Below are 25,872 nucleotides of genomic sequence, written 5' to 3' on the forward strand. Positions count from 1 at the left end.
CTAATCTCACAGAGAGAGAGAGAGGGCTCAGAGGATGTGATTACAGACAAGTTTGGACTGCCTGGGGATTTGGCATTGGGGGCAGCAGACAGTTCAGTAACTTGTTAATGGCCTAAAGTAAAGAAAATCCTTAAGTACATTAAATAAATAAATAAATAACACCTTTAGCTCCACCTTAATGATAAAATCCACATCAGTCTAATACACATTAAAAACTCTATTCTGAGCTATTATCCAATTCACTGTACAGAGTACAAAATATACAACTATTTGCCTTTTAAAAAAAGTGGCATACATATGCACCCTGAAGAAGCAGCTTGTGGTCCTCAGAGCCCAAGTACATCATCTTGAAGCCAGAGAGTTGCTGAACTGGAAGAGCAGAGAGAGATGCTATTATTAATAGAGAACGGGCTACAGGGAGATTGTGGAATAGGCCTGTCTCAGATCCGGTGCCCCAATCTTCTGCTTGAGGAACCTAGACTCATGATGGGTAGGAACAAAGGTAGAATGGAAGGACAAGTTTGTTAAGATGGGAACCACTTTTTGACAGAAACAGAAGAAGTTGATCAGTCCTCACATATGGAGGAAGTCACTCCAGGAAATGGGGATGCCATTGTAAGATACAGATGGTCTGAGGTAACAGTGGATTTAATCAATAGAAATATTGAGAGCTGGATATGTGGCAACAAGTTAACTATTTGGTGACTTGCTTACTGGGTGTGAACGTGGCAGATAAAATGAAAAAACATCCAGACAAACTTCTAATGAGTGATAGGGAGGAGCCTATCATGGTAAATAGTCTTGGAAGGGTTAGATTTTAATCAGTAAATGCTGATTAACCTCATTTTACTGAACACACAAACCAACAAAAACATTTTTCCATCGATGATAATCGAAACTTACAGATAGGCAAATTAAGAAAAATGCTGCTTGAGAGCATATTAGAGTTTAACTTACTTTGCATATTTTGAACATGTCATGTTGACACTTTGTGTTTTAATGGTTATAAAGCTTTAGCTTTTTAAATTTCAACATCTACTGTTATTAAATAATTATCGTCTGACTCCCCTATGATTTCCCACAACTGTGAACATTTAGATTAATTAAAAAAAATTAAAAAGCTTAAACCCCATAATTTTGTGCTACTGTATCAACTTACAGGGATAAAAATAGGAAAAAAGGTTAAAAATAAACATTGATATTATCCATCCAAATTATAAGAAAAAAAATCAAATGCTGCCACACTTACATAATGGAAAACAAAGAGTTACACTTCACAGAATCCTTATAAGTGAAAACTGACTTACTGAAGAATCTGCTTTCATTGGTTGATGTCTTCAGATTGGTATATATCAGGGGTTGGCAACCTCTGGCACGCGGCTCGCCAGGTTAAGCACCCTGGCGGGCCGGGCTAGTTTGTTTACCTGCCGTGTCCGCAGGTTCAGCCAATTGCGGCTCCCATTGGCCGTGGTTCGCCGCTCCAGGCCAATAGGGGTGGTGGAAAGCCGCGGCCAGCACATCCTTCGGCCCGCGCCGCATCCCACAGCCCCCATTGGCCTAGAGCGGCAAACCGCAGCCAGTGAGAGCCACGATCAGCCGAACCTGCTGCGTCGACAGGTAAACACACCGGCCCAGCCCGCCAGGGTGCTTACCCTGGCGAGTCACGTGCCAGAGTATATATAGTCCAAGTAATGATCAACAACTAGATTGGTAAGTAGGTATTTCTAAGCACCTGTTCAAATCAGAATTATTTAGAAATTGTCTTTTCCGCAGAAAGTTCACACAGAGATTAAAGTCAGACACAAGCTTGAAAGTATTTCCATGAAAGCAGTGCAGAATTGTGTGAATTTAAATCAGTGCAAAACTTTAAAAAAATGCTCTGGGCTCCTGTGGGAGATGAGGGACACAAGGGGAGAGAAAGGGGCAGGGCCTCAGGCAGAAGGGGAGAGACCGATGGCTAGCCTCCCACAACAGCCGGGTCACTGGCTGCCCATGCCGGGAAGTAGAAGTGAGGGAGCAGCAGTATATCTAAAAAATTGCATGGAATCTAATGAGATTTTTTTTTTTGAAGAACAGTGACAAGAATGTGTATGGTAGTAATCTCAAATTGTAAGAATACAAATATTCTAGTCAAGATATACTACCAATGTCCAGATCAGGGATGGGATATTGAGTAGGCAATATTGGGAGAGAAAAGAGGCAACTAAATCTAATAAAGCAGTAATAATGAATATCTTCAACTACCCACATATATACTGGCCCTAGGTCATATTGGGACAAGCTTTAGAGAAGCAATTTCTCAATGCTTTAAACAGTTGCTTCTTGGGACAACTTGTTCAAGTATACAGAGAGGCCACTCTCATTGTAGTCCCACATAACACGCACTGATTCACAGGGTAAAAGGAATTGCCGTACTGGACAGTTTAGTCCAATGTCCTGTCTGACAGTGACTAGTAACAGGTTCTTACCAGGAAGATGTAAGGAACACTGAAATAGGTACTTACGGAATAGCCTGCCAATGGAAACTTCCATTTACTAGCCCTTCCCCCATCCCCAATACAAGTTGGTTTATGCCCTAAAGAACAAGGGCTTATATCCCTTCCAAACTATTGTTTACTTCTTGTAATCCTAGTTAACATACCTGTGAATGTTCCCATCGTCCATTTAAAATATCTAATCTTTTTTTTAAATCCTGCTAAACTCTTGACCTCAGCAATGTCTTGTGGCAGTGAGTCCACAGGCTGTCCCCCAGAGAGACCGGAGATTGAATGGGCATGGAGACGGAAACATACTCTCTAGTGGTGGCCTTCTAGGCCAGGGTTGAGGTATATATTGATGACGTGAGACACACGACACTTGCCTTGTTGATGCCCATATGGTTTTTTGGATAGAGAACTTCAGCTTACATGACTGTCATTTCAACATTTTTCATAAGCATTAAATTACCTTTAAAAAGCCTCTGTAAGGGGGCTTTTATGTGCAGATAAACTGCTGGGTGTGCTCTTCCCAGCTATGCTTACATCATCAATCTTTTCATTTTGAAATGTTCTCAGGCTCTGCAAGTCTTTTGTCTGACAGTGACTGCTGCCTACCTACTGAATAGTGTAACATGTCTAAGAATAAACCACCCTTTTCTAAGCACTCTCTTTTGCATACACCAGGGACCAAAGATTGGTGCTTTGATGCTGCAGCATGAGGTAGGGGGTCAAACCCATAGACCATCAAATCAGCTCACACTCTTATGCTTTTTCCAATACATTAAACACAGTAAATGACAAACTCAGCACAAGAAGGCTCACGCACGGTCCTGGAAGACGTTACCACTGGTTTGTTGTACAATAACTCCTCACCTCCCAGACACTGTTCAGCTCTGACTCTGCCTACATCTCAGTTCTAGTTGCCACCTACTCCCTGGCACCCTATAACCAGTTCAGTTCACCTGGGTGTTCCCTTTGACTCCTCTCTGGTAACACAATTCTACCACCAGTCATTTCCTTAGGTCAGCAATAGGTAGGGGAAGAAGGAGGGAGGAGAGTGGATGGAACAGCCCGGATCATTCCTCTCTTGGGAGAGGCTAGCTGCTAGCATTGTAGGCTGAAGCACATGGACCAGACTGCAAACAACCCTTAAAAAAAAGAAAACCATCCTCATTCCAGGATCCCAAAAGCCAAGGGTGAACAAACTAATCCAAGAGCATGGGATACCAAGACAGTGGCAACCCACCGCTATCACTGGAGGCCCATATAATCTTTGTTCAACAAATGATTTCTGATACAGTTTTTAACCAGCAAAGATGTCTGTTTTCCTCATTCTCCTCAGCCTCTTCCTCTTTTTTTCCATCTCCTCCCTCTTTCCTCTCTGCCCCTGGTTTTCCTTTTCTCTCTCTCTGCACATCACATGCTTGTAATGTGATGACTGGCATTCTATATACCAAGGAGTGCTTGTTAGCTAGGATGTGTCACAACATGCTGAGTCCACTGTCAGTTTAAAGAGGGGAAAACAAGATCTGATGTACAGAAAGCAAAAAGAAAAAAAAAAGAGTTCAGACAAATGTGCTTGAAACGTCCACGGTGTTTCTAGTCAGATTTAATGTAATTATTATTTTAATTATGGCACAGATTGTGATATCACCTCTTCTCCATCTTTCTCAGATTTCAGAGATCTCTTGAGATTAATATATTCCCAGGAATCAGAGGGCATCATCACTGTGACATGTAGAGTGTTTATTAGGAGCCTAGTTGGGTACAATACTACAATGGCTGCATTTGCATCAAGGCAGCTAATGGAGAACGTTCCTGGCTTTCCTGAGAGACATGTAGCTTTGGGGGAAAGGGCAAGAGAAAAACAGGGGTAACAAGGAGACTGTTGAAGACAATACAGGAAGTGTGCGGCTGAGCGAGAGATAGAGAGATGGGAAAATTAAAGGAGGCAGGCTACGGAAGTGAGGAAGCTGAGGGGGAGAAAGGGCAGGGAAGAGAGGAAATTCTTTAGAGGAGAAAGGCAGGAAGAGGATAGTTGCAGGAGGACAGCAGGCTAAGGACATGAGGAGAGGTTCTGAGAGTAAGGAGTGTGCACAGCAATGAGGGCTGCAGGAGGAAGGAGGTTGTCAGGACAGGGAAGGGGAGCTGCAGGAGAGCTGGGAGGAGATGTGAGGAGAGGGAGAGGGAACTGCTCTGACGTTAGAAGAGGGAAGTGTGAGAGCTGCGTGAGAAGGAACGCAGCCACAGGGACATGAGAGGGTGCTGCAGCCGGAGGTGATAGCTATTGGTTCTTATCTCATTGCCACTTCTGTCCCTCCACTATCCCTGGTCCACTCCCTCTGCTCTTTCCTTCTCTTTTTGTTCCTTTCCCTTCACTTCCTGGACATTCCTACCATCTCTCCGTCACTTCCATGCCCTAACTTCTCCCTCCATCAAACTCCTTTCCTTGCTGTCCTTTCTCCCCTCAGCTCTGTAACTTTCCAGCTTTCTCCCTACCATCCCTCCCACTCTCTCTGCTTGGACATTCTTCTCTAGAGGAAGCAGATTAGCCTCACAAGTCCTACATCCTCTCTCATGATATTCCAGCCCACAGAGAGCTAGTAAAGATTTGCTGAGTTCATTATTCTGGTGTCAAATGCTGCTGCTGCCGCCCCCAAGTAACTAGCTTCCTTATATACACAATCTGTATGCCAGAATGGATCGTGTTATTACTGCTTTGTAGCAGGAGTGGGACCTGTTCTCTCTCTGAGGTCTAGGAAGGGTGAAATCACAAAGTGAAGCTACTGTTCATGGGTCAAGTAAGATCAGAAATAAAACATGGACAGAATATTTAAGCCATAAACAATCAAGAAACGGGCCATTTTCTGAGGATTAATGACCAGCTGCAAGGTTAATGCACCTTGGACCATACTGACTAGCCAGTCATTAATCCCCAGGAAATGCTCTGTGCCAAGGTCATTCTTGCCATTATAAACTGAAAAGAAAAGAAACCAGAGACACATGGATATTTTTGTAATGGGTGATCCAGTTTCAACGAATATGCACAGGTCATGCTTACAGAACTAATGCACTGTTCTATTGCAAGTCAGATTGCTCAAGTCATTTCACAGTCTATTCAGTTTATAAAGAATTGTATTTTGAAGTTAGTTTTGTCTCACTCCTCTACATCTTTCATTTTTCTTTTCCTTCTAACCCGAGAACAGACTGCCCAATTATCACACACACACACACACGCGCGCGCGATAGGGCCCTATCAAATTCATGGCCCATTTTGGTCAATTTCACAGTCAGAGTTTTTAAAATTGTAAATTTCATGATTTCAGCTATTTAAATCTGAAATTTCACCATGTTATAATTGTAGGGGTCCTGACCCAAAAAGGAGTTGGGGGGTTGCAATACTGCTACCCTTAGGTCTGTGCTGATGTTGGCGGCAGCACTGCCTTCAGAGCTGGGCAGCTGGAGAGTGGAGGCTGCTGGCCAGGAGCCCAGCTCTGAAGGCAGCACCGCTGCCAGCAGCAGCACAAAAGGAAGGATGGCAGAGTATGGTATTGCCACCTTTACTTCTGAACTGCTGCCTGCAGAGCTGGGCCCTCAGTCAGCAGCCCCCACTCTCCAGCTGCCCAGCTCTGAAGGCAGCAGCGCAGAAGTAAGGGTGGCATGATATAGTATTGTCACCCTTACTTCTGCACTGCTGCTGCCTTCAGAGCTGGGCGCCCGGCTAACAGTTGCCGTTCTCTGTCTGCCCAGCACTGACGGCAACGCAGAAGTAAGGGTGGCAATACCACAACCCCCTTAAAATAACCTTGTGACCACCACCCCCCGCAACTCCCTTTTAGGTCAGGACCCCCAATTTGAGAAACACTGGTCTCCCCTTTGAAATCTGTATAGTGTAGGATAAAAGTACACAAAAGACCAGATTTCATGGAGGGGGACCAGATTTCTCAGTCCGTGAAGTGTTTTTCATGGCTGTGAATTTGCTAGGCCCCTAGCTATATTTATGCTCTCCCTTCCAAGAAGCACAGCATTGATCCTATCTCTCTCTCTCACACACACACACACACACACACAGTGCTTATTTCTTGGAAGGAAAGCAACTACCACTAAGCAGACAACTCAGCCTGTAACCAAATCACACCTGCAAGTATAACATCCTACATAGATAATTGCTTTGTGAGAGCTGGCTTTAAGACCCAAGAAGTATTTAACGTGTCACAACATAGCATACAATAATTTACAGGGGGGGGAAATCCATTTCCATTATAGTCATTTTATTTCTATATTATTTAGAGATGTGTCCTTAATTTATAAGCATGACCACAAAATTGGCAAGTGAATGCAAACATTTTAGTAGAATGTGAAGCAAGGTTAAAGCACACTAGAGTAATAAATATCATAAGTGTCTCCTGTCAGATGAGATTTATGATATCTTATATTTACATACCACCTTCCATCCTAAATGGATCCCAAAGGGCTTTACACTTTACAAAACTGATATACAAACTATAAATAGGGATCAAATAATCCACCCTAAAATACAGCCACCTACAAGGTGAAATGCAGCAGTTGTTGAATAGGGCCTAATACTACCCAGTTCTTAAGGCAGGAAGAGAAGAATATATTTTTGCACTTGCACTTGGAGAATTTAGACAGGCAGAATACAAACAGCCAAAACAGAGTTGATTTGGAACATTCAGGGCTACCACAACCCTCCCTTTGGGGTGTTTTAGGATCTTTTAATGACCACAAGTCATTGAAGTCACAAGTCAGGACTTCAGTTTTAAGTCACCTCCACATGACAGCACACCTGGCAACATAATGCCACCAGTGCTGGATCACTGGCTGAGAACTGACTCAGTGTGTGTCTACCTTGAGCTGGGAAGTGCCATTGAAGACCTTTTTCCAAGTTTTCTTTAGTTTTGTTTCAGATCAGCTCTTAGCAAATCTGCAGGACATGGTGGGTGGGCTTGGGAGAGCTTTGAGCTTGGGGGGGGGGGAGTGGAGAAATGGGGAATGGAGGATACCAGAAGAAGGGGCTGGGGAAGAAAGGGGAGCAACAGAGTAGGGAGCCATGGATAAGAGATAATGAGGGGGGGAAGCAATCGAATGAGGCCATTAAAACCTTCCACAAGCCTTAAGAGTTTAAGGCCCCAGCCCGCACACCCCACCATGAGCCTTCGCATTCTTGCTGGGGCATATCACACTGCCACTGTCAAAAGCCTCATTGGGACCCTCCCAACAAACTCCCCCTACAGTCTTAGGCTTAGCACATCCCAACAAGCCTAGATAGGGTTGTCAGTCTTCTGACAGATACAAGGGTTCAGGCTGCTGTAGAGGGGTGTTATTTGCACTTCCATGTGCCAGCTTCTGTCTACCTGGCCCGCAGCTTTACTGTGCAGAAATGAAGAGACATGAGTCTCACTAGCAAACCCCAGCCTCTAGAAACATAATGTGGTTAGAGGCTCAAAGAAACTGAGTTTTGGGGGGTTTCTGAGGAACAATCTTTACATCTTCTTGCATCCGAAGAAATGGGTATTCACCCACGAAAGCTCATGCTGCAAAACGTCTGTTAGTCTATAAGGTGCCACAGGATTCTTTGCTGCTTTTACAGAACCAGACTAACACGGCTACCCCTCTGAATCTTTACAGACTTCACCTCACAGTCTTTGATACATGTATCCTCCCAATGCCCTATGAGTTATACAAGTGTTATTATCCTCATTTTACAAGTGGGGATCTGAAGCACAGTTAGGTTAAGTGACTTGCTCTGTCACAGACTTCCTGTGTGGGATCTTAGGCAAGGAACTGAACCCAGGTTCCTGAAGTTCCAGGGTAGCTCCCTAGCCACTGGACCTCACTACAAGTCACAAATTGAGGCAGCGTTGTCCAGGAGATATAGAAAACTGCCCAGGCAAGGTAATCACAACCTGAGAAGCACTTGAGCATGACTTGTTTCATCCAGAAGTGACAGTGATTCAGCTCTACATTAGCTAGCAAGTTACACAAGGAAGACTCTAAATTGCCTTCCCTCACTCGTTATGGTGAATGTACTGGGAATCATTTTACAGGTGAAATGTGAAAACCACTTGAAAGCCATTGGGTAGGAGCAGCCTGGATGATTTTATAAAGGGGAGGGCTTATTTTTCAAAGAAACAAGAATATTTTTAAAGAGATCAGTGTCAGAATTCTGGTTTAGAATATATATTTAAGTGATTTGGTCCAGAGTCCTGGACGCAGGATGTCAAACTTTCCAGAGAGTTCCAAATCTGTCAAGTTACAGAAATACTGAGAGAGAGAGATGAATATGTATTAAAAGGAACAATCATGCAGTGTATTACCCAGGAGAAAGAGTTGATGGTTATTGCAAAAAGAAAAGCCTTGGAACTATCAATCCAGTGAATGACAGCCATAAAAATACAAATGAAGTAATGGAATATTTTAACAGACAGAAGCCAAATCAAATGAGATATAGGTCTTGTCTAGAATACTGCTTAACCTGTGAGAGTAAAGTTAGCAGAACCTGGCCCTAAGTGACTTGCTTAAAGTATTCAGAATACCAAGTGATTTTTGCTCAAGCAAATTTAAATACATTGTTCAGAACATAAAGGCTTTCCCAAAGCAAAAGTCATGATCATAATCAGTAAGGGCAAGGAAACAGAATAAGAAGCGAATATAGTATTATTATTAACAAATATGATAGTATCATTACCATTATAATAACTTTAATCCAAGGATTTCAAAGCACTTTACAAGCTACCATCCAGGTCTCGCAGGCACTTAAGCGCATAACTTTACCCATGGGAGTACAGTAAATCTCAAGAGTTACAAACACTCTGAAATGTTCGTAACTCTGAATAAAACATTATGGTTGTTCTTTCAAAAGTTTACAGCTGGGCATTCACTTAATATAGCTTTGAAACTTCACTATGCAGAAGAAAAATGCTGCTTTTAACCATCTTAATTTAAATGAAATAAGCACTGAAACAGTTTCCTTACCTTGTCAAATCTTTTTTTTTTAAACTTTCCATTTATTTTTTTATAGTTTACATTTAAACACAATACTGTACTGCTGCTGCCTGATTGCGCACTTCCAATTCCAAATGAGGTGTGTGGTTGACTGGTCAGTTTGTAACTCTGAGGTTCTACTGTAGTTACACTGAGCACAGTAAGATCGTTCATTTGTCAGGTTACTCAAATGCATATGTACAGGATCAGGAGCTATACCTAAAACTTCATTACTCCCTTGTGGACAAGTATGAAAAATACCACTTTACAGATGTGTAAACTGAGGTACAGAGAAGTTCTGTGATTTGTACTAGTCAATGACAAAACGAGGAACAGGACTCAGGTGCCTTGATTGCCAGTCCCCTGCTATAACTACTAGATCACACTCCCTGGTAAAATTCTGTCATTTTAGAGATTGGTTACAAACTGAGCAAGTTGCTAACCAACATTATGGAGTAAATAATACAGCTGAATTCAGGAAACAATTCTCTCGGGGACACAGAATTTTGATGATGACCTGCAATGGGGTACGGGGGAGAAAAGGGATTTGTGCCCTTTTTGATTCCTTCTTTATGATGTACAAAGAATCCTTGTTTTGACTGTGTGACTAAAAAAAATACGGGAGTGGTGAAGACAGGTGGCTCTTGCTAGTTTTTTACATACGAAATTCTTATTTACCCTGTTTTCCCTAGAAGACTCTATGGACAACTAGGAAATTAGTCAGCTTAGAACATTACAAGCACCAAGAAAGTAAATTCAATTAATTGAGAGAGAGGAGTGATTTTTATTCAGACTCGTCAAAAACTCCAGCTTTTGATCATTTTTGGTTAACACCAAATTAACAAAAATAACAAACCGGATCTTTAAGAGAGAGATCTTTTCAACACCTCCTTCCCTTCAGTGAATGGCTGAAGAAGCTCCTATTCCAGTTGCCTAGGGTCTCCAAGGTGAACGCCAGTAAAACACAACTTAGTATTTCCAATGTAAAAAATATAAAAATAAAAGAAAATTCAGAATTGTTTTTTTAATAAATAAACGTTCAGACCTTGACAAAACAAGCAAAAAGGAGCATGACCCCATTTTTCACCTGTAAATTCACCTGGGACAGGTTTTGAGGGCCTAGTGTCTTTGTCCTAAAATTCTTTATATGTTGAGCCTATTCTTTTCAAGGCAACAGAACACATTCTAGCTAATACAGGGGGTGGAGTCCCATGTAATCAGCTCTGCTTCCTCTATATTCAGCACAGACAATCACATCAAGATTGCATTTGACACAAAATATCGGTGTCCATAGAAACTGCATTGACAGCAAATGTAGGCAAAGCTTTCTCATGGTTTTCGTTTCCAAAATCTGTTAAAATGGCTCTAGTCCCTGTTGTTACACTATAACCATGTGCCTGGATCCTTTGTATAATCTAATGTTAATATACAGATAAGATTCTAGAAAAAAGGCTATAATAAAGTATTACTATTCTGAGTAGCAGCTTATCAATTAATCACAAAACCATGGGAGATGAGGCCACAAAGCTGGAAGCTAAGAGGTCCCGAGTTCTAATCCCATCTCTAACAGAGTCTCTCTCAAGTCATGCAACTCTTCTGCCTCAGTTTCCCCATCAGTAAAAGGGGATGATAATAATACACACGTACATTATAAGTGTATTGAGGGTTAATTAATTATTGTAGTTCATATTTGTACAGTGCTTTAATAATGATAACTGCAAAGTATTATTAAGTTAATAAGTATTATTGTAATCATGTAAATATCTCATAATAATATTGAAGGAATAAAGAATTGATTGTACATGTCACACTAGAAAATTAAATTCAAAGAAACAGTATGTAATGTAGAGCGAGAACGCAAAAAAACACAAGAAATGTTGTATCATGAACACAAACAAACGCTGCATGTTGTTCATACCTACATTGCTTATGCTATTAATAACTGATTTCCCTTCTGTGACTTTAGGCTATTTTAAAACGGAAACCTTGTTGCCATGGAGACAGTAAGCCGGTCAGCACATCTGCTGAAAAAGAGGATATACATTTTGTAAGTGTGAATCTTAAAAGCTTAGACTTTTGTGAATCTTTGCCAAAGACTCCATCAAATACATATAAGGGAGACTATTAATTCGGTTAACTGTCATCTGCAAGATTTCTGACAGTAGCCTGTTAACGATCATTTGCACCAATTACTACTAGCACAGAACGTATCAATAGCTGTACATAAGCATACTGAGGATACGAATCATGTTCCACTTCAATGTGCTGCAGTAGCCAGGATCATGGAGCTGTCAGGACAAGTGTTGATTATAAATATCATCTAGCGAAGCTTCATAGAAGGCTGATGTACGGCTCTGAGACACAAGCCCTAGTTTTGTTAAACATTTAATCATGGTCCATATTTACCTCTAAACAAAGAAACAAATATCATTCCTCTTGAAGGGGAACATTTTACAGGGAATATAACTTGAGAGAATATTTACATGAAAAGCCATTGAATCCCTTCAAAAGCCTCACACCTTTGAGGAAGAGAAGTTTCACTGTTCCCTCCTTCCAGGTGAAGAAACTGAGGCGCACACAGTTGTGTGGCCCCAGGCACACAAAGAAGAACAAACTAGAACCCAGATAGCCTGTTCCTGTGCTTTAGCCACAAGGTCATGCTTTCTGTATTCCCTTTACTGTCATTTCAGATTTGTGGAGCTCCTCATCCATGCAGGGGAGAATCAAGACAGGATTCTTAGATCTTTTTACAGTCAAAAGGGACACAGCAGTTAGCAAGTGAACAGCAGAAGTGCATATGCATAGGTGATAGCTGCTGGCTACCACCTGTTACCAGTGCAGAACCCAGGGAAGTGTAGATGCACCCTAAATCCTTCAGGCCATGACACAGCTTGACTCAAGAAAAAAATATCAACTAAGTTTCATGTGACTCTGACTTGGCCTGGGCATGCACAGCAATATCCACTGGGGGTGGAGAAATGAGGAAGGGTTTAGGGGGATCTTGGCTCAGCATAGTTTTGACAGTCATAATCATTAATAAATGCAATGCTTAGCGTTCTTTAATTATAATCACCCCTAACTTCTGAAAAGTGCACAAACTTCACAAAGCAACTACTTTGTATAACCCTCAATGTCTCTTCCATCATCCCTCCCTACACACACACACACACTTCTGCTAGCTCTCTTCTTTGGGATTTGTCTCAACCCCGGAAGGAGCTGCAACAGTGTGGATCTCTGCCCTTGGATGGAGGGAGCCCCACTGTATCCAAGGGGATTCTGAGCAGGTGCAGGGGTTCCCATTAGCACATCTGTTTACAGGACTGATGTCTTGGACTGCAAGGGTGGGGTTTTCAAAGCCTCCTAAGCGATCTGGATGCCCAGGGTGAAATCCTAACCCCACTGAAGTCAATAGGACTTTTGCAACTGAAGTCAATGGGGTCATAATTTCACACTCAGTTTGCACAGCTGTCTTTGACAACCTCACCCTAAGGTCTTGAACGCATGGAAATATTGCACTGCTATAACCCAAGGTGTGAATTTAAAAACTGATATACTTAAACTGGAACAAACCATAATAAAAATATCTAAACAAGGCTTTGTACTGGTTTATCTACTATCTTGATTTAAAAAACAACGTAAGTTAAACCAGTGCATCTTTCCCATATAGACAAGGTCTAAAACCAGTGATACCCGATTCTCAGTGATTCAGGAGCCAAATTAGCAATCAGCATTACCCAAAAGAGCCACAGTGGTGTGAATTCATTGTTTCATTTATGATAGTACTATACGTTCATATTTAAACAGTATGATGGGAAATATTTAGATTTTATATATATTTATTATTATTATTCTCCTCACAGGAAAATGATTGGACAAGTATTATTATTTTATCAACTACAATTGGTTAATAACATAGTAAAAGCAGCCTGGCTGGCTAATAATCAAATCACACAGAGTTTTAATATCATGTGTTGTAAAGAGCAACAGGAGACACATTAAAGACCCACTTGCAGCTCACAAGCCTCAGTCTGAGTATCATTGGTCTAACGGCTAAATCTACAAAGAGATTTAGGTGTCTAACTGCCACATTAGGCACCTAAATCCAAAATTTAGGTCCTCAAAACCCCTGCTCAGCAGCCACCCAACTCTGTAGCTTCCGTAATGTCCCTAGGTGTCTACATTTCTGCTGGTAATGTCTTGCAGGTGCCTAAATATCTGCCAGCAAGCAGGTGCATAACTGCCTTAGCTATAAGTACTGGAACTAGGGGTGCTGGAGATGCTACCGCACTGCCTGGCTTGAAGTGGCTTCCATTATATACAGGGTTTACAGTTTGGTTCAATGGCTCTCAGCACCCCCACTATAAAAATTGTTCCAGGACCTGTGGACTCAGCCCTGGAGCCTAGCTCACGCCTAAGCCCCAGCCACATCCTCACACTAGGCATTCTTCTAACCATCTCACCTGGGCAGCCTGATCTAGTAGGCATTGTGAGAAGCTACCTACCGGATTGGGCCCCACTCAAAAACACCACCAGGGGAGCACCCCCCCTCCCATGACTTTTAGTCCAGATGTGCTGGAACTAGGCATGCTGCTGCATCCCTTGGCTTGAAGTAGTTTCCATCATACACAGATTGGTTCAATGGTTCTCAGCATCACCACTATACAAATTGTCCCAGCACCCCTGCCAGAGGTTAGGGCACTCACCCAGGATGTGGGAGAGTTGGACGGAATACGGAACAGGGATTTGAACTTTTGTCTCCACCTTTCTATAGCCACTGGGCTATAGAGTCACTCATTCTCTGCCTGGCCCAATGCATATTTAATTATAAATACGCAGTGGAACAGCGTCAACAGGAGAGATTGAGAGAGCCCTGCCCCAGAATATCCCATAACCCAATGGCTAGTGAGCTCATCTTGAAGGGGGGGGGAAAACTACATTCAAGCCCCTTCACATCAGGCAAAGGGAGGGATTCAACCTGAGTTATTAGGCTCAAAGTTATAAAGGAACTGGAACCACTGAGGCCTCCTCATTTTTTAATTCTTTTTTGGCAAGAAAGGGCTTAGGCACCTAAGACCAGGAGATGGTCCATGGCTATGAAGCCCAAGCAGAAGGATGCATCTGTTTCCAACCCAGATTTAGGCACCTAAGGCTCTTTGAGGAAATCCCAAGGAGAGGGGTGTGGCCTATGGACTAGTTTAGGTGGCTTCCTGCTCAGCTTGTTGGCTTTTGTGGATCCCATTTTTAGATGCCTACCTCTCCCCATGAATTATATAAAGGAGCTTGGGCACCTAACTCAGGGCTGGATTCCTCTAAGCAACAAGATGCCTAAAAGTAAGGTGCTGAAATGCTGATCCCTTTGTGAGATTTAGCCCTAAATTCTTTGGACAACTGGCTGCATCTTTTATTCACTAGTCAAATACGTAGTACATTTTAAATGCTGTATAAAGAATAAGGTCCACCCATGTCCAAAGGATGAGCATATTCCACAACAGTGATTTACATTTTAGAAATTAAGGAGTCATAATAGAATTGAGTTCAGCCTGAAATTCTAATACATCTGCAAAAGAGTATATATTTTATTTACCTAATTAGGGTTTGATCCTGAGAAGTGCTGATTTCAATGGGAGTCCGAGTTGCAGGTGCCCAGTACCGCTCACAATCAGGCCTTTAAGATCATCATCATATATCATATGACACCAAGATGCCTCTCTCATCACAGAGAGTCAGCTAGGCCAAATTTGAACGTCATTGCAACCCTATGCGCTGAGCTGCAATACCACCTATTCATGACAGAGGGATGGCCAAGCCAAATCTGCCATCCCACTCCTATGGGGGCAGGGGAAGGACAACATATTGAACTTTTACCTAGGGCAGCAGACTGCCTTGAGCAGCCTCTGCCTAGGGAGCCAAGATTAGACCCTGACCCTCTTAGCAGGTACTAACAGCAGGTCCTTTATACTCTCTGGGCTCACCATCAGAAGGCAATAACCAACTCACATACATCAAGCCATTACATTACAGTGCAACCCTAATAACTACTAGGAACACTTCAAGGCTTATAATTCAGTTCATAAATTGAGAATGAAAAATCTTGGCCTACGTAACTAGCCCAAGATTTTCAAAGGTGTCTGGTGATTTTGGGTTCCTCAGTTGTTGAAAGGCCAATTTAAGACACCACAAACAGGTCTGATTTTCAGAGACTGAATGCTCATCACTTTCTGAAAATCAGACCACTTTAAGGCATCTCAAGTTGGGAACCCAAAATCACTAGACCTTTTTAAAATGTTGGCCATATACAAAGATATTTGAGTTTGGACACAATCTTATTTACAGACCATCCCTTTGTACTGCTTGGCCCTTTAGTGAAATTCCACTGACCTGATGTCTAACACATCAGAATCATAATGCACATTTTGAGTAAAGCTAGAGAGGAAATGGAACATTTTTGAAAAAGATGTTTACCATTTTGTGCCAGAAGTTCATTAATTTTTGAAAAATTTCAGCCAACTAGAGAGCTGGGAGATGAAATGTCAGTTCAATAATAAAAACCATTTTTGTATCTTTTTATTTTCTTTTCTTGATTTAATATTAAAAAAGAAGGGAGCCAGCATATTGACAGCAATTCAGCATTATGTCTTTGCTACAGGATCAAGTTTAAAAAGAAGGCGATGGGCTCAGATGGGGCAAGTTTGTATTTTTAATATAAATATCTTAAAATAAGTAGCAAATGTGGCAAGAATATTTATGAAAAGAACGGAAAAGTTCTGAGTGTAATTTTACATGAGAGCCACATGTGTAAATGGCACTTAAGGGCTTGATTCAAAATCCACTGACATCACTGAAAAGATTCTGATTTACTTCAATAGTTTTAGGAACAGGCTTGTCCCCTGATTCAGAAGAACCCTCAAGTAAATGTTTAACTTCAAGCAGATGAATGATCACAATGCTAATTCAGCAAAGTCCTTAAGCATGTATTTAAAGTTAAGCACATGCTAAAGGACTTTGCAAAGTAAGGACCAAGTAGAAGAGACAGGGCCAGATCCTGATCTTAGTTACACTGAGACTGAGCTACTCTACTTTTACACCTCTGGAACGGAGACCAATGTCTAGCCTATAATCCATGCCCCAAGGAGACAGATTCTAAAAACTCTTACTTGTATGAGGAAGGGTTTACAGGAACTAGACCTATGTTAGGAAAAAGATGTAGCATGACACAAAGAAAGGTGAGAAAAGGAGAAAAACTTACACAGAATAGGTCATGACATTACCTTCATGCAGCACAAAAATAAACGCTACTGCCTTTTATAAAAATAAATGCATCAATTTAACAGATGTACAAGAGCTCAGATACCATGGTAATAAACATGGTATAAATGCATAGACAAGGCTGGTCTACACACTAATGTTGTGCCACTTTAACTATACTAGTATTGTCAAATTAAGTATATTATATTTTGGACAAACCATAGTATAGTTAAGTGGTACAACCCCTCTAGCGTGGATACAGATACACAGGTATAGAAATGTTTATACTGGTATAGCTTGTTCCTCATAGGGGAAAGGCACCTTTATTCCAATAAAACTGTCCACACTGGGGGTCATAGGAGTAGAACTATTTTCAAAAAAGAAAAAAATTAAAAAACCCTAATTGGAAGTGATACTGGTACAAAGTCTGTGTGAAGACCAGGCCTCAGATGGAACACTGAAGAAGCAGGGTTTGAGAAGTTATCTGACGGAGAAGAGAGAGGCTGTGTGGCTACAGGATCGAAGAAGCCATTCTAATACATGTTTCACAGTTTCACCAGATATGAAAGTCCTTCTTTGAACAGCTGTTTAAAGCATTCACTTTTCCCTGGGGATTTCCTGTCCAGGTTCTGCTGATGGAGCTGCTGCTTTACTGTGTTTACAAAAAGCTTTTGATTAGCATCCCATCAGGGCTTTTCCCCCTAAATTCTGTTACTGTATGCATAACGGAGATTTTAATGGCTTCTGGTTCACATGTCTATGAAGAAATCTCTGTAACATCTCTGCAGTTAATTTAACAGGCATCACTTGCAATAAAGAAGCTGGCATTGCGTGTCATGCAGTTTTGATTAAAAACAATTCTGTGGCAATAGCTTTTCAGGAAAATTGTACTGTTTTGCAAGAAGCCATACTTTTCTCACAGAAATAAATTCTATTAAAAAAAAAATCAGACCATGAAAATGGTCCTGACCATGAGTCAAATAAAAAAAAATGTTTCCCTACAAATTGCACAGTGTTGGAACAACATGTGAAGATATAAAAGCTTCCAAAACAATGAGTTATTACTACAGTATTTGCAACATTACAAGCACATGTTTTCAGCTGACCTACTTACTCCCCCATGCTAGCATGTTGATAATTGACTTTTGTCCCCTAAGGGGGTTCTTAATATAATTGAGCAGCACCTGCTACATAAGAAGAACAGTTTTATACACTGATTTCTTGTACAAATATTGTACTTAACAGCTTCAGTGCCAAACTTACTCACCCATCCTTGTTTGTGCCAGATATTTGATCATGCACTACCAAGCCATGCAGTGTTGCAATATCCATGTGTTCCAGCACAGTCAGGGGATAATTTTCAGTAAAAATAGTTCCAAATATTTCTATTAATGAATTGTTTAATTAATAGTTGGTTATTTCCAGAAGAAACCTTTCAAGCTAATGGACCCTGAAGTATTTTGGGCCCAATCTGAAATTCACTGAAATCCATGGAAATAATCCCATTTACTTCAGTAGGCCTTGGATAAATCAGTTTATGAATGAAATAATCAATGAAATGCCATTGCCTCTGAAACAGAAGAGAAGCTGTTCAACAATGCACTGAAAAACTACACAACAGTATAGGACAGGAAGGGAGTAGGAATATCCTCTGTTTTTAACTGAAGATAGAATTCATATCCCCATAGGAGAAATATGGCCATCAGACCAGTGCTATGAGCTTGTCTTTACAAATATTTAGTTTGCAGCAAGCTGAGGTGTAAATCTACCAGGCACTAGCCTGCTGTGCAATAAGTGTCCATGTGGACCCTGCTGCCATGCACTCAAAGTTCTCTAGTGTGCTTTAATCTACTCCCCTTTCAAATTCCCAGCTCTCTGAGTTGAGGTCCTGCCTCAACTCAGGTAGCTGGTCTTGATGACTTATCAAGGTCCCTTCCTCCCCTACATTTTTACGATTCTCTGAACGACAGCAGAGTCCATATAGACGGTTAGCGTGCTGCAGACTAGTGTGGGGTAGGTTTACACCCCAGCTTGCCATGAATTTAGTGTTCATGCAGACAAGCCCTAATACACTATTTTTATAAAGAGTGGCCTCAAATTCAATACAGAACTACTTACATGTGTAAAACAGATTATGGAAGTAAGTGTTTGTAGGATCGGGACCGTTGCAGGGCCCTGAAACAGCAAAGCACTTAAGCACAGAAGTAGTCCAATTACTGTGTGTTTAAAGTTTAGCACATGCTTAAATGCTTTGCTGAACAGGAAGGAGGGTCACAGCATTCTATTGCCTTTCACTTTGTGCAGCTTATTTGTCCTCAATAAAAGTTCTGAATCACACATTAAGCCATTTTAGGAAGAGAATGACCAGTTCACTTAATTCCATAAATAATTTTCATACTAGCCTAATGATTTTCAGCATATGGATATTTGTCTCCATCTGTAACTCATTCCATCTACTTCCATCATTATAACATTTATCATATGTTAAGAACCAATTATGGGCATTAATTGTCATAATTCCAAGTTTGTGATATTGTAAGCAATATTTCTGCCATTACTGACACATATATAAGACTGAAAACATTTTGCTGATTTTTACCACTATTAGACAATCTGGAAAAAACGCTAATTAAAAAAAAAAGAATTTCACAATTTAAAGTTTACTAAAAATGTTACTTTTTTCTAAAGATTTCTGTAAGAAAAAATGTAAACTAGAACCAAAAAAATTAGCAACAGAATGGATTATCTTGAAAAGGGACCATTACACTGTTCTTATGCATTTGACACACACGAATACAACAAAATTCCATAGTTCCATTGACATTGTGGATTTACTCCAGTAACTGACTGCAGTTTATAGTATAGTTGAGGTTTAGATCAGATTTAGTATAAACTCTACTTACTGTGCTATTACTTCACAGCTTGGTGATGCAGGTTAGAATGTATCTTTTAAATGTTGCATATAAAACTAAAACATTACAAAACATCTCCATTTTAATCTCTGCCAGCTGATATTTTTCTGCCTGTGTCCCAGAGAGCCTGATCCTTATAACAGAAAAAAGGGGAAAGATCCCAGTGACTGAGATGACCAACAGGATACAACTATTTAGTGCTATATATGCTATGAGTTAAAAGTTTCTATTCTCTTTCATAATGAAAAGGAATTCAAATACTAACCATGCAGTCTGAGAATAGTCACCACCAGTGTCGTTCTAGCCCAAAGGAAACACGGGGAGCATCTCTGCGCAAAGGAAATGTTGTCTTGTGCAGTTAAATTGACATATGGGAAGGAATTTATTATAGTAAATTCATGGAGAGAGTTAATGTAACCGTTTCCTAAATGCCTCTTAAAGTGAATTCTTCCACGCTCTTTCTGTGATGGGTGGGTGGGAGGCAATCTAAGAGTTATTTTTGTTGTTGAACTCATGCAGTTCAAATGAAAGCTTCTTACTGTCTTTATGAAATGAATTACTGAATCTCCCACTGTTTAAGGTTTCAAGTAAATGTGTACAATTATTATTATTATTATTTTAAATCTCCACCATCTGTAATAACCTCTCAGAAGATGACATTGTTTTCTGTATCTGCTCCTTTTCCATTGGGATAATGCAGATTCTTTTAGTGGATTGATTTATTTTGCTATGATTTGAATGGATTTGAAGTCATATTTATTTAACAGCTTCAACCTATATAGCACCTCATTGTGCCAAAACGTATCAGATACTGGTGCAGAAACAGCAACCGTGTCAGCACAGTTCTGGGAATAGCTTTAGTAACTGTACTTGCTGCTGCTAATACTACCGCAGAGTTGGCAGAGAAAGCACAATTCATTGTCTTGAGACCCAGAGATAGTGGCTATTTTCTGGGAAATCTATTGGTGATAGAGTGGTGGATTTTAAAAAAAGCCAGTAGACTGACCCTGATTTTCAAAGTTGTGTATGCAGAACTGCAGTATTTGTACAAACAAATTGGGTATTTAGTCACACAAGAGGCAAGCTAGATTTGTGCATGTGCTAGCTGTTTGCATGTGCAAATTCCCTACAGTGAGGCCAGATAGATGCACAGTTTTGAGTTGTGCATGCAATTATTACAACTAAGTATGCAAGTTAGTGTATTTTTGGTGCAGTTTTGAAAAATCAGGCCTTTAGAGCATCTAGAAGACTTTCTCCATCACGGGCCCAGTTCTGTATCCGCTGCACACTCACGGTTCCTAGTAAAATCAATACATTTTGGGTGTGCAAGACATACAAGATCTAGCGTCAAACTATTATCAATTATATATAAGATCAAAATGCCAAGCCTCAAATATTTGACAGTGCCCCTTCAATAACAGATGTGTATCTCTTTAGTAGGCATTATATGGGGTTTCCATGAGTAGAGACTGAGATCCTCGGACTTGACTCCTGATGAGATACAGACTAGCAGCTATTCAGACATACTGTGGTTAAGAACTACACAAAGCACTGGAACATGAGAAACTGAACAGACTGCAAAGCACAGGGAACATTTCCACATTTGAACACAAATAAGATGTCAGATGCAATAGAACTCAATTATGACAGCTAGGTAGTTAGGGCCTGACTCACAGTTATACAAGTGCCCCACTTGCTTCAACTGGGCATTCATCTAAACAATCTAAACCACTGCCAACTCTCACAACCTTACTCCTGTGAGTAAGGTTTTGCAAGGTCAGCTGCGAAGAGCCCAATCCTGCATAGTGTTGAGCACCCCTGGGAGAAACTAAGTGCCCTTCACTCCAGTGGGAATTCAGCGCACACTGCAACATGCAGGAACAGACACTCAGTTCCCTGACAGTGCAAACGTAAAATGACAACAAATAAAATGCAACCTTACTTCCACAGTCGATGTTTTAACACGACTCTGGAAATCCATTACTTTAAAGGACGTAACAGAAAGAGTCTAAAAGATTCTCCCTGACAAGTACAGTAGGCACCTACACCCTTTCTGTAAAACCTGCTGAACTGGCTCAATCCATGAACATGAACTAAAATTGGATTCATGTTGGTTTTTTTTGCAAATATTCTAATAATTTGGCTTCAAGTCATGTTAAGCTTCATGTTCTTATCGCCCTTTATGCTACAGTGATGTCTCATGCTCATTTCCAGTGAAAACAAGGATTGCGAGCATGGAATTGCTATCATTCTGGTTTGTGCAGTTGCAGTGAATAGAAGATATCACAAAGCAAGTGGAAATGGATTACTTCTATTGGTTATATATTTCTCTTTTCTTTGTGAGGCTATAATGATTCACCACTTCAGAGTCCTGCACTACAATACAGTATAGTTAAATGAAAGATGTTCTTTCCATGGCAAACATCCTGAAACTGTTCAGGGCCCAATCCTGCTTTCCTTGCCCTCCCACTGGGAGTTTAGCATGTGTAATGAATGCAGGATTAAACCCTAAAACAAGAAAACTCTTTAGATATGAACAAAGAATGAACAAACCATTTAAGAGATTGGCATTTTATAATTGACTTCTTTAAAATTGTGTTTACTGAGCAGACATCACATGGGAGAGAACACCAGAGCTTCAATTAGACCATGGATGTTAGTTTTTATTGGGGCAAGTTATATCGGCACAAGCTAGCAGCCAACAATGGAAGAGTGGAAATAGAAAGCAAAGGGTGAATCTAGACAGGAGGCTGTCACCTAAATTGCTCCTGTGACATGCTTGTCATGCCAGAAGGAGGAGGATTATTGCTGGAGGATAATTAGTACCCGCAGGTCTAAAACTAAAACACAGTTGCCAACTCTCACAATTTAGTCACAAGTTGCACAATATTTCGTGTTTTCCTTAAAGCCCCAGCTCCTGGAGTGAAGTAACTACTTGAAAATTTCAGCCTTTTTTTTTTTTGAAGTACATTTCTAGCCCTTATGGTTGCACAGATTAACTTGAAAACATGACCCAATTGTATCCCAATAGCTCAGAAACTAAAAGACACAAAGAACCCAAAGTGTAATATTAAAATCATCTTTGACCCAAACTCACGATTTTTTATTAGGACTGCCCTGTAATTTTTGAACACCTGGTGTTGGCAATACTGCATAAGTTCAGATCCAAATCCAAACGTCACCCAAAGTATTGGGGTGTTCAGATGCAGGTTTGACTCAGATAGATAGCCAGTAGTTACAGTTTCTATCCAATAAAATGCTACAGCCCTGACCCTGCAATCCAATTTGCGTGGGCCCTACATGGGGCTTTGCACGGACACAAAAGTACCCACCACATAGATATGGGTACAGCATTAGGGCCTAGCAATGCAAAAAAATAAGCGTTGGATTCTACAAAATACAAGCAAGCTCCAATGCATCAAAATCCACAATTTTTTCCAAGTTAATTTTCAATTGCAATTTGCTTCAAAATAAAGTTGCAAGGAAATCCAGACAACAGTATCTGGGGCTGCTTTAAAAACGTCTCCAATGATTTATTGAGCTTAGTTTATAATGAAGTGGCTCATAGCCTAAAGAAAAAGGCTGTTTCTTGTGAGGACAAGAGGGCAAATAACCTTTTGATATTAATTTCAAATCCTGCTGCTGTAATGTTTAGTGTTTATGGAACAAAAATCAGTAAAACACACAATTATTTTCTCACAAATTATTTTTGGGTCATTTAAGAGAAAATTACATTAAATTATGTCTAATATGTGCTGAACATGCCAGTGCCACTAGATATATAAAATAATAAACACTATCATTTATTTTCATACACAAAATAAGTAGGAAAAAACAACAAACATGTCATGTCTAAAAAACAAACAAAACAAACCCCTGTGTATATTGTATAGAGGCCCTAATATTTCAGGTGCTGCAGCTTGGAAGTGCTAAAGTTCTCTAAATACATTTAAGCTAGCAAACAGCAGAATTCTTCAATACACACAGGAGAGAGAGGGGAGGAAATTTGCCTTCAGGCAAGTCTAAATGAAAGGACTCTGCAGTCAACATTTGATAGAACGGGCTGGATGTGACCCAGGTTAGCTCAGGGCATCTAGTAGCCCATCTTCCTGCTTTTTGGCTGAGACGGACTCTAACAGACAGGAACCCAAAACCGAGCGGTTTGTCGGCCCGCATTTTTTATAAATAAATACTCAAACAATTGGAAAGAGTTAAATGAGAAATGCTACCCATTCTTGTGCACTTACTAGTTTAACCAAGACGAATCCAAGCCAATGGGAGCCATTCCCTTTTCATTTCCACTCTCACTCCCTTTACCTTGTCCCAAATCTTTGGGGGAAAACAGGGAGCTGCAACCGCCCTCATCGAAAAGCCCCTCTCACCCAAACCTCAGTTATGTTTCTGGCACGAAAACGTACTTCATTCCTCTTTACCCAAACTCTTGTTTACCCAAAGGTTTCTAACTACACCTGAGCGCTTTGAGATCGCCCGGGATTCTGCTGTGTACATCCCCAGCCGCTGTATTTCCGTGGGGGCCTGTCTTATAGCAAAACGAATACAGACCAAATAACTAAAACCAAAGCAACTTAAAGCCGGAGTGAAGACCTAGTTTGCAGAGGAGAAAAAACCGACCAGGCTTTTAAGCGCTAGACCCAAGGGGGCGACTAGCCCACCCACCCCTGTCCCGGTACGGCCGGAGCGCTGCGTGCAGCAGGAATCCCCGGCACAGGCATTTCCCCAAAGAAACTCGGTTCACGCCCAGCACAGTAACGATGGGCAGCGGCTGGCCGGGCTGTCTGTGCGGTCACCGCCTGCTCCCCGCCCGCGCCGCTCTCCCCGGGCCCGCACGGTACCTGCCGCAGGATGAAACTGGTGGACGTTGTGCTGCCGTCGGATCGCTTCAACCTGCTGCGCCGGGACGCCGTCCCGCGGGCCACCTGCACTCGCCGGGGGAGGGGAGGGAAGAAAGACAGATCGGGTCACAAGGGCGGGCGGGGACCCCGCTTCGCCGGGGCAGCGACCGGTCCAGCCTGGCCAGCGCCGGGAGGGGAGCCGGCCACGCTGCCCGGCTGCACGAAGCGCCGGTGGCTCCGCCCGGCGCTCTGGTAACGGGTCACCCCCTAACCCGAGCCCGCTGGCCCGGCCCGGCCCTCGCCCGCCCCAGCCCCAGCCCCTCCGGGCATTGCGGGAGGGAGGGAGCACCCACCGCAGCCATCGCAGCCCGGCGCCCAGGCGATGCTCTGCAGCCGCCGGAGCCCCGGGCTGGGAAGGCGGAGAGCTGAGCAGGGAGCGGGCGGGGGCGGCACCTGGAAGATGGGGGTGTGCAGCCCGTCCGCCAGCCCGTTCTTGCCGTAGGAGGAGGGCGGGTGCTTGGACATGGCTAGCGCAGCATCGCCTCTGCCCCGGCTCCGGGCGCGCTGAGCGGGCGGGCGCTGCCTTCGCCTCCCGCTGCCCACTTCAGTCGGGGCTGCCTGGCTGCGCCCTGTGCTGCGCGCGCTTCCAGCGCCACGCCTTAAAGCGACAGTGTCTCTTTCCCGGTCCCTGGCGCCACCCCCGTGGCGGGTGGGGGGGGGTACAGAACAAGCCAGCGAGGCTTTGGGGGTTTTGGGGGGGGGCAGTGAGGACAGGGAAGTTTTCCCTGCTCTTCCCCCCTCCAAAACAGGGTGTCAGCTGTAAATAGCCAGTAACTTCCCAGCCCCCTCTCCCTGTGGTGGAACCATCTTTTTTTTTTTTAATAGAGATATACCTATCTCCTAGAACAGACCTTGAAAAGTCATCAAGTCCTCTTCCCTGCCTTCACAGCAAGACCAAGTACTGTCCCTGACAGATGTTTGCTCCAGATCCCTAAATGGCCCCCCTCAAGGATTGAACTCACAACTCTAAGTTTAGCAGGCTAATGTGCAAACCACTGAGCTATGACTCTCCCCTAACTTACCCTTACCTCTTTGTGTGGCTCACACCCATGCTCCCCAAAAGCACACACTGTAAACTAGGTTCATCCACCTTCCTGCCCTGAGAAATGTATTTTCTTCTAGCTCCTCCTCTAGACGATCTTTCCGTGCCTAATACTAACCTTTCTAACCAGATTAGCATGCAGTAGTGACCTTGCTCTGCAACTTCCAAATGTTTATGCATCTCCTGGTGACCTCTCTCTCTCAGTGCTCAATAACCCTCCAGCCCAATGGACTGTATGGCCCCCCACTGCATTTTCCATGGTTTATTATTATGTATTT

At 42.1% G+C, this 25,872-nt stretch overlaps 1 protein-coding gene across 3 annotated transcripts in view; it reads right to left on the bottom strand.

Annotated features, from left to right (window-relative positions):
* The window catches only part of CACNB4 (calcium voltage-gated channel auxiliary subunit beta 4), a 193,526-nt gene extending 168,429 nt beyond the window's left edge, over positions 1-25,097 (bottom strand). For all 3 annotated transcript variants that reach the window (XM_044978521.1, XM_044978522.1, XR_006572226.1), the window contains exons 1-2: positions 24,946-25,097; positions 24,493-24,576 (exon numbers count right to left, since the gene is read on the bottom strand). In XM_044978521.1, the coding sequence (XP_044834456.1) occupies positions 24,493-24,576; positions 24,946-25,017 (156 nt within the window). In that variant the 5' untranslated portion in view covers positions 25,018-25,097. The remainder of the gene's footprint in view (positions 1-24,492; positions 24,577-24,945) is intronic.
* Positions 25,098-25,872: the final 775 nt, after the last annotated feature.

The sequence above is a fragment of the Mauremys mutica genome, chromosome 10 (genome assembly GCF_020497125.1).
Source record: "Mauremys mutica isolate MM-2020 ecotype Southern chromosome 10, ASM2049712v1, whole genome shotgun sequence".
Taxonomy (NCBI): domain Eukaryota; kingdom Metazoa; phylum Chordata; order Testudines; family Geoemydidae; genus Mauremys; species Mauremys mutica.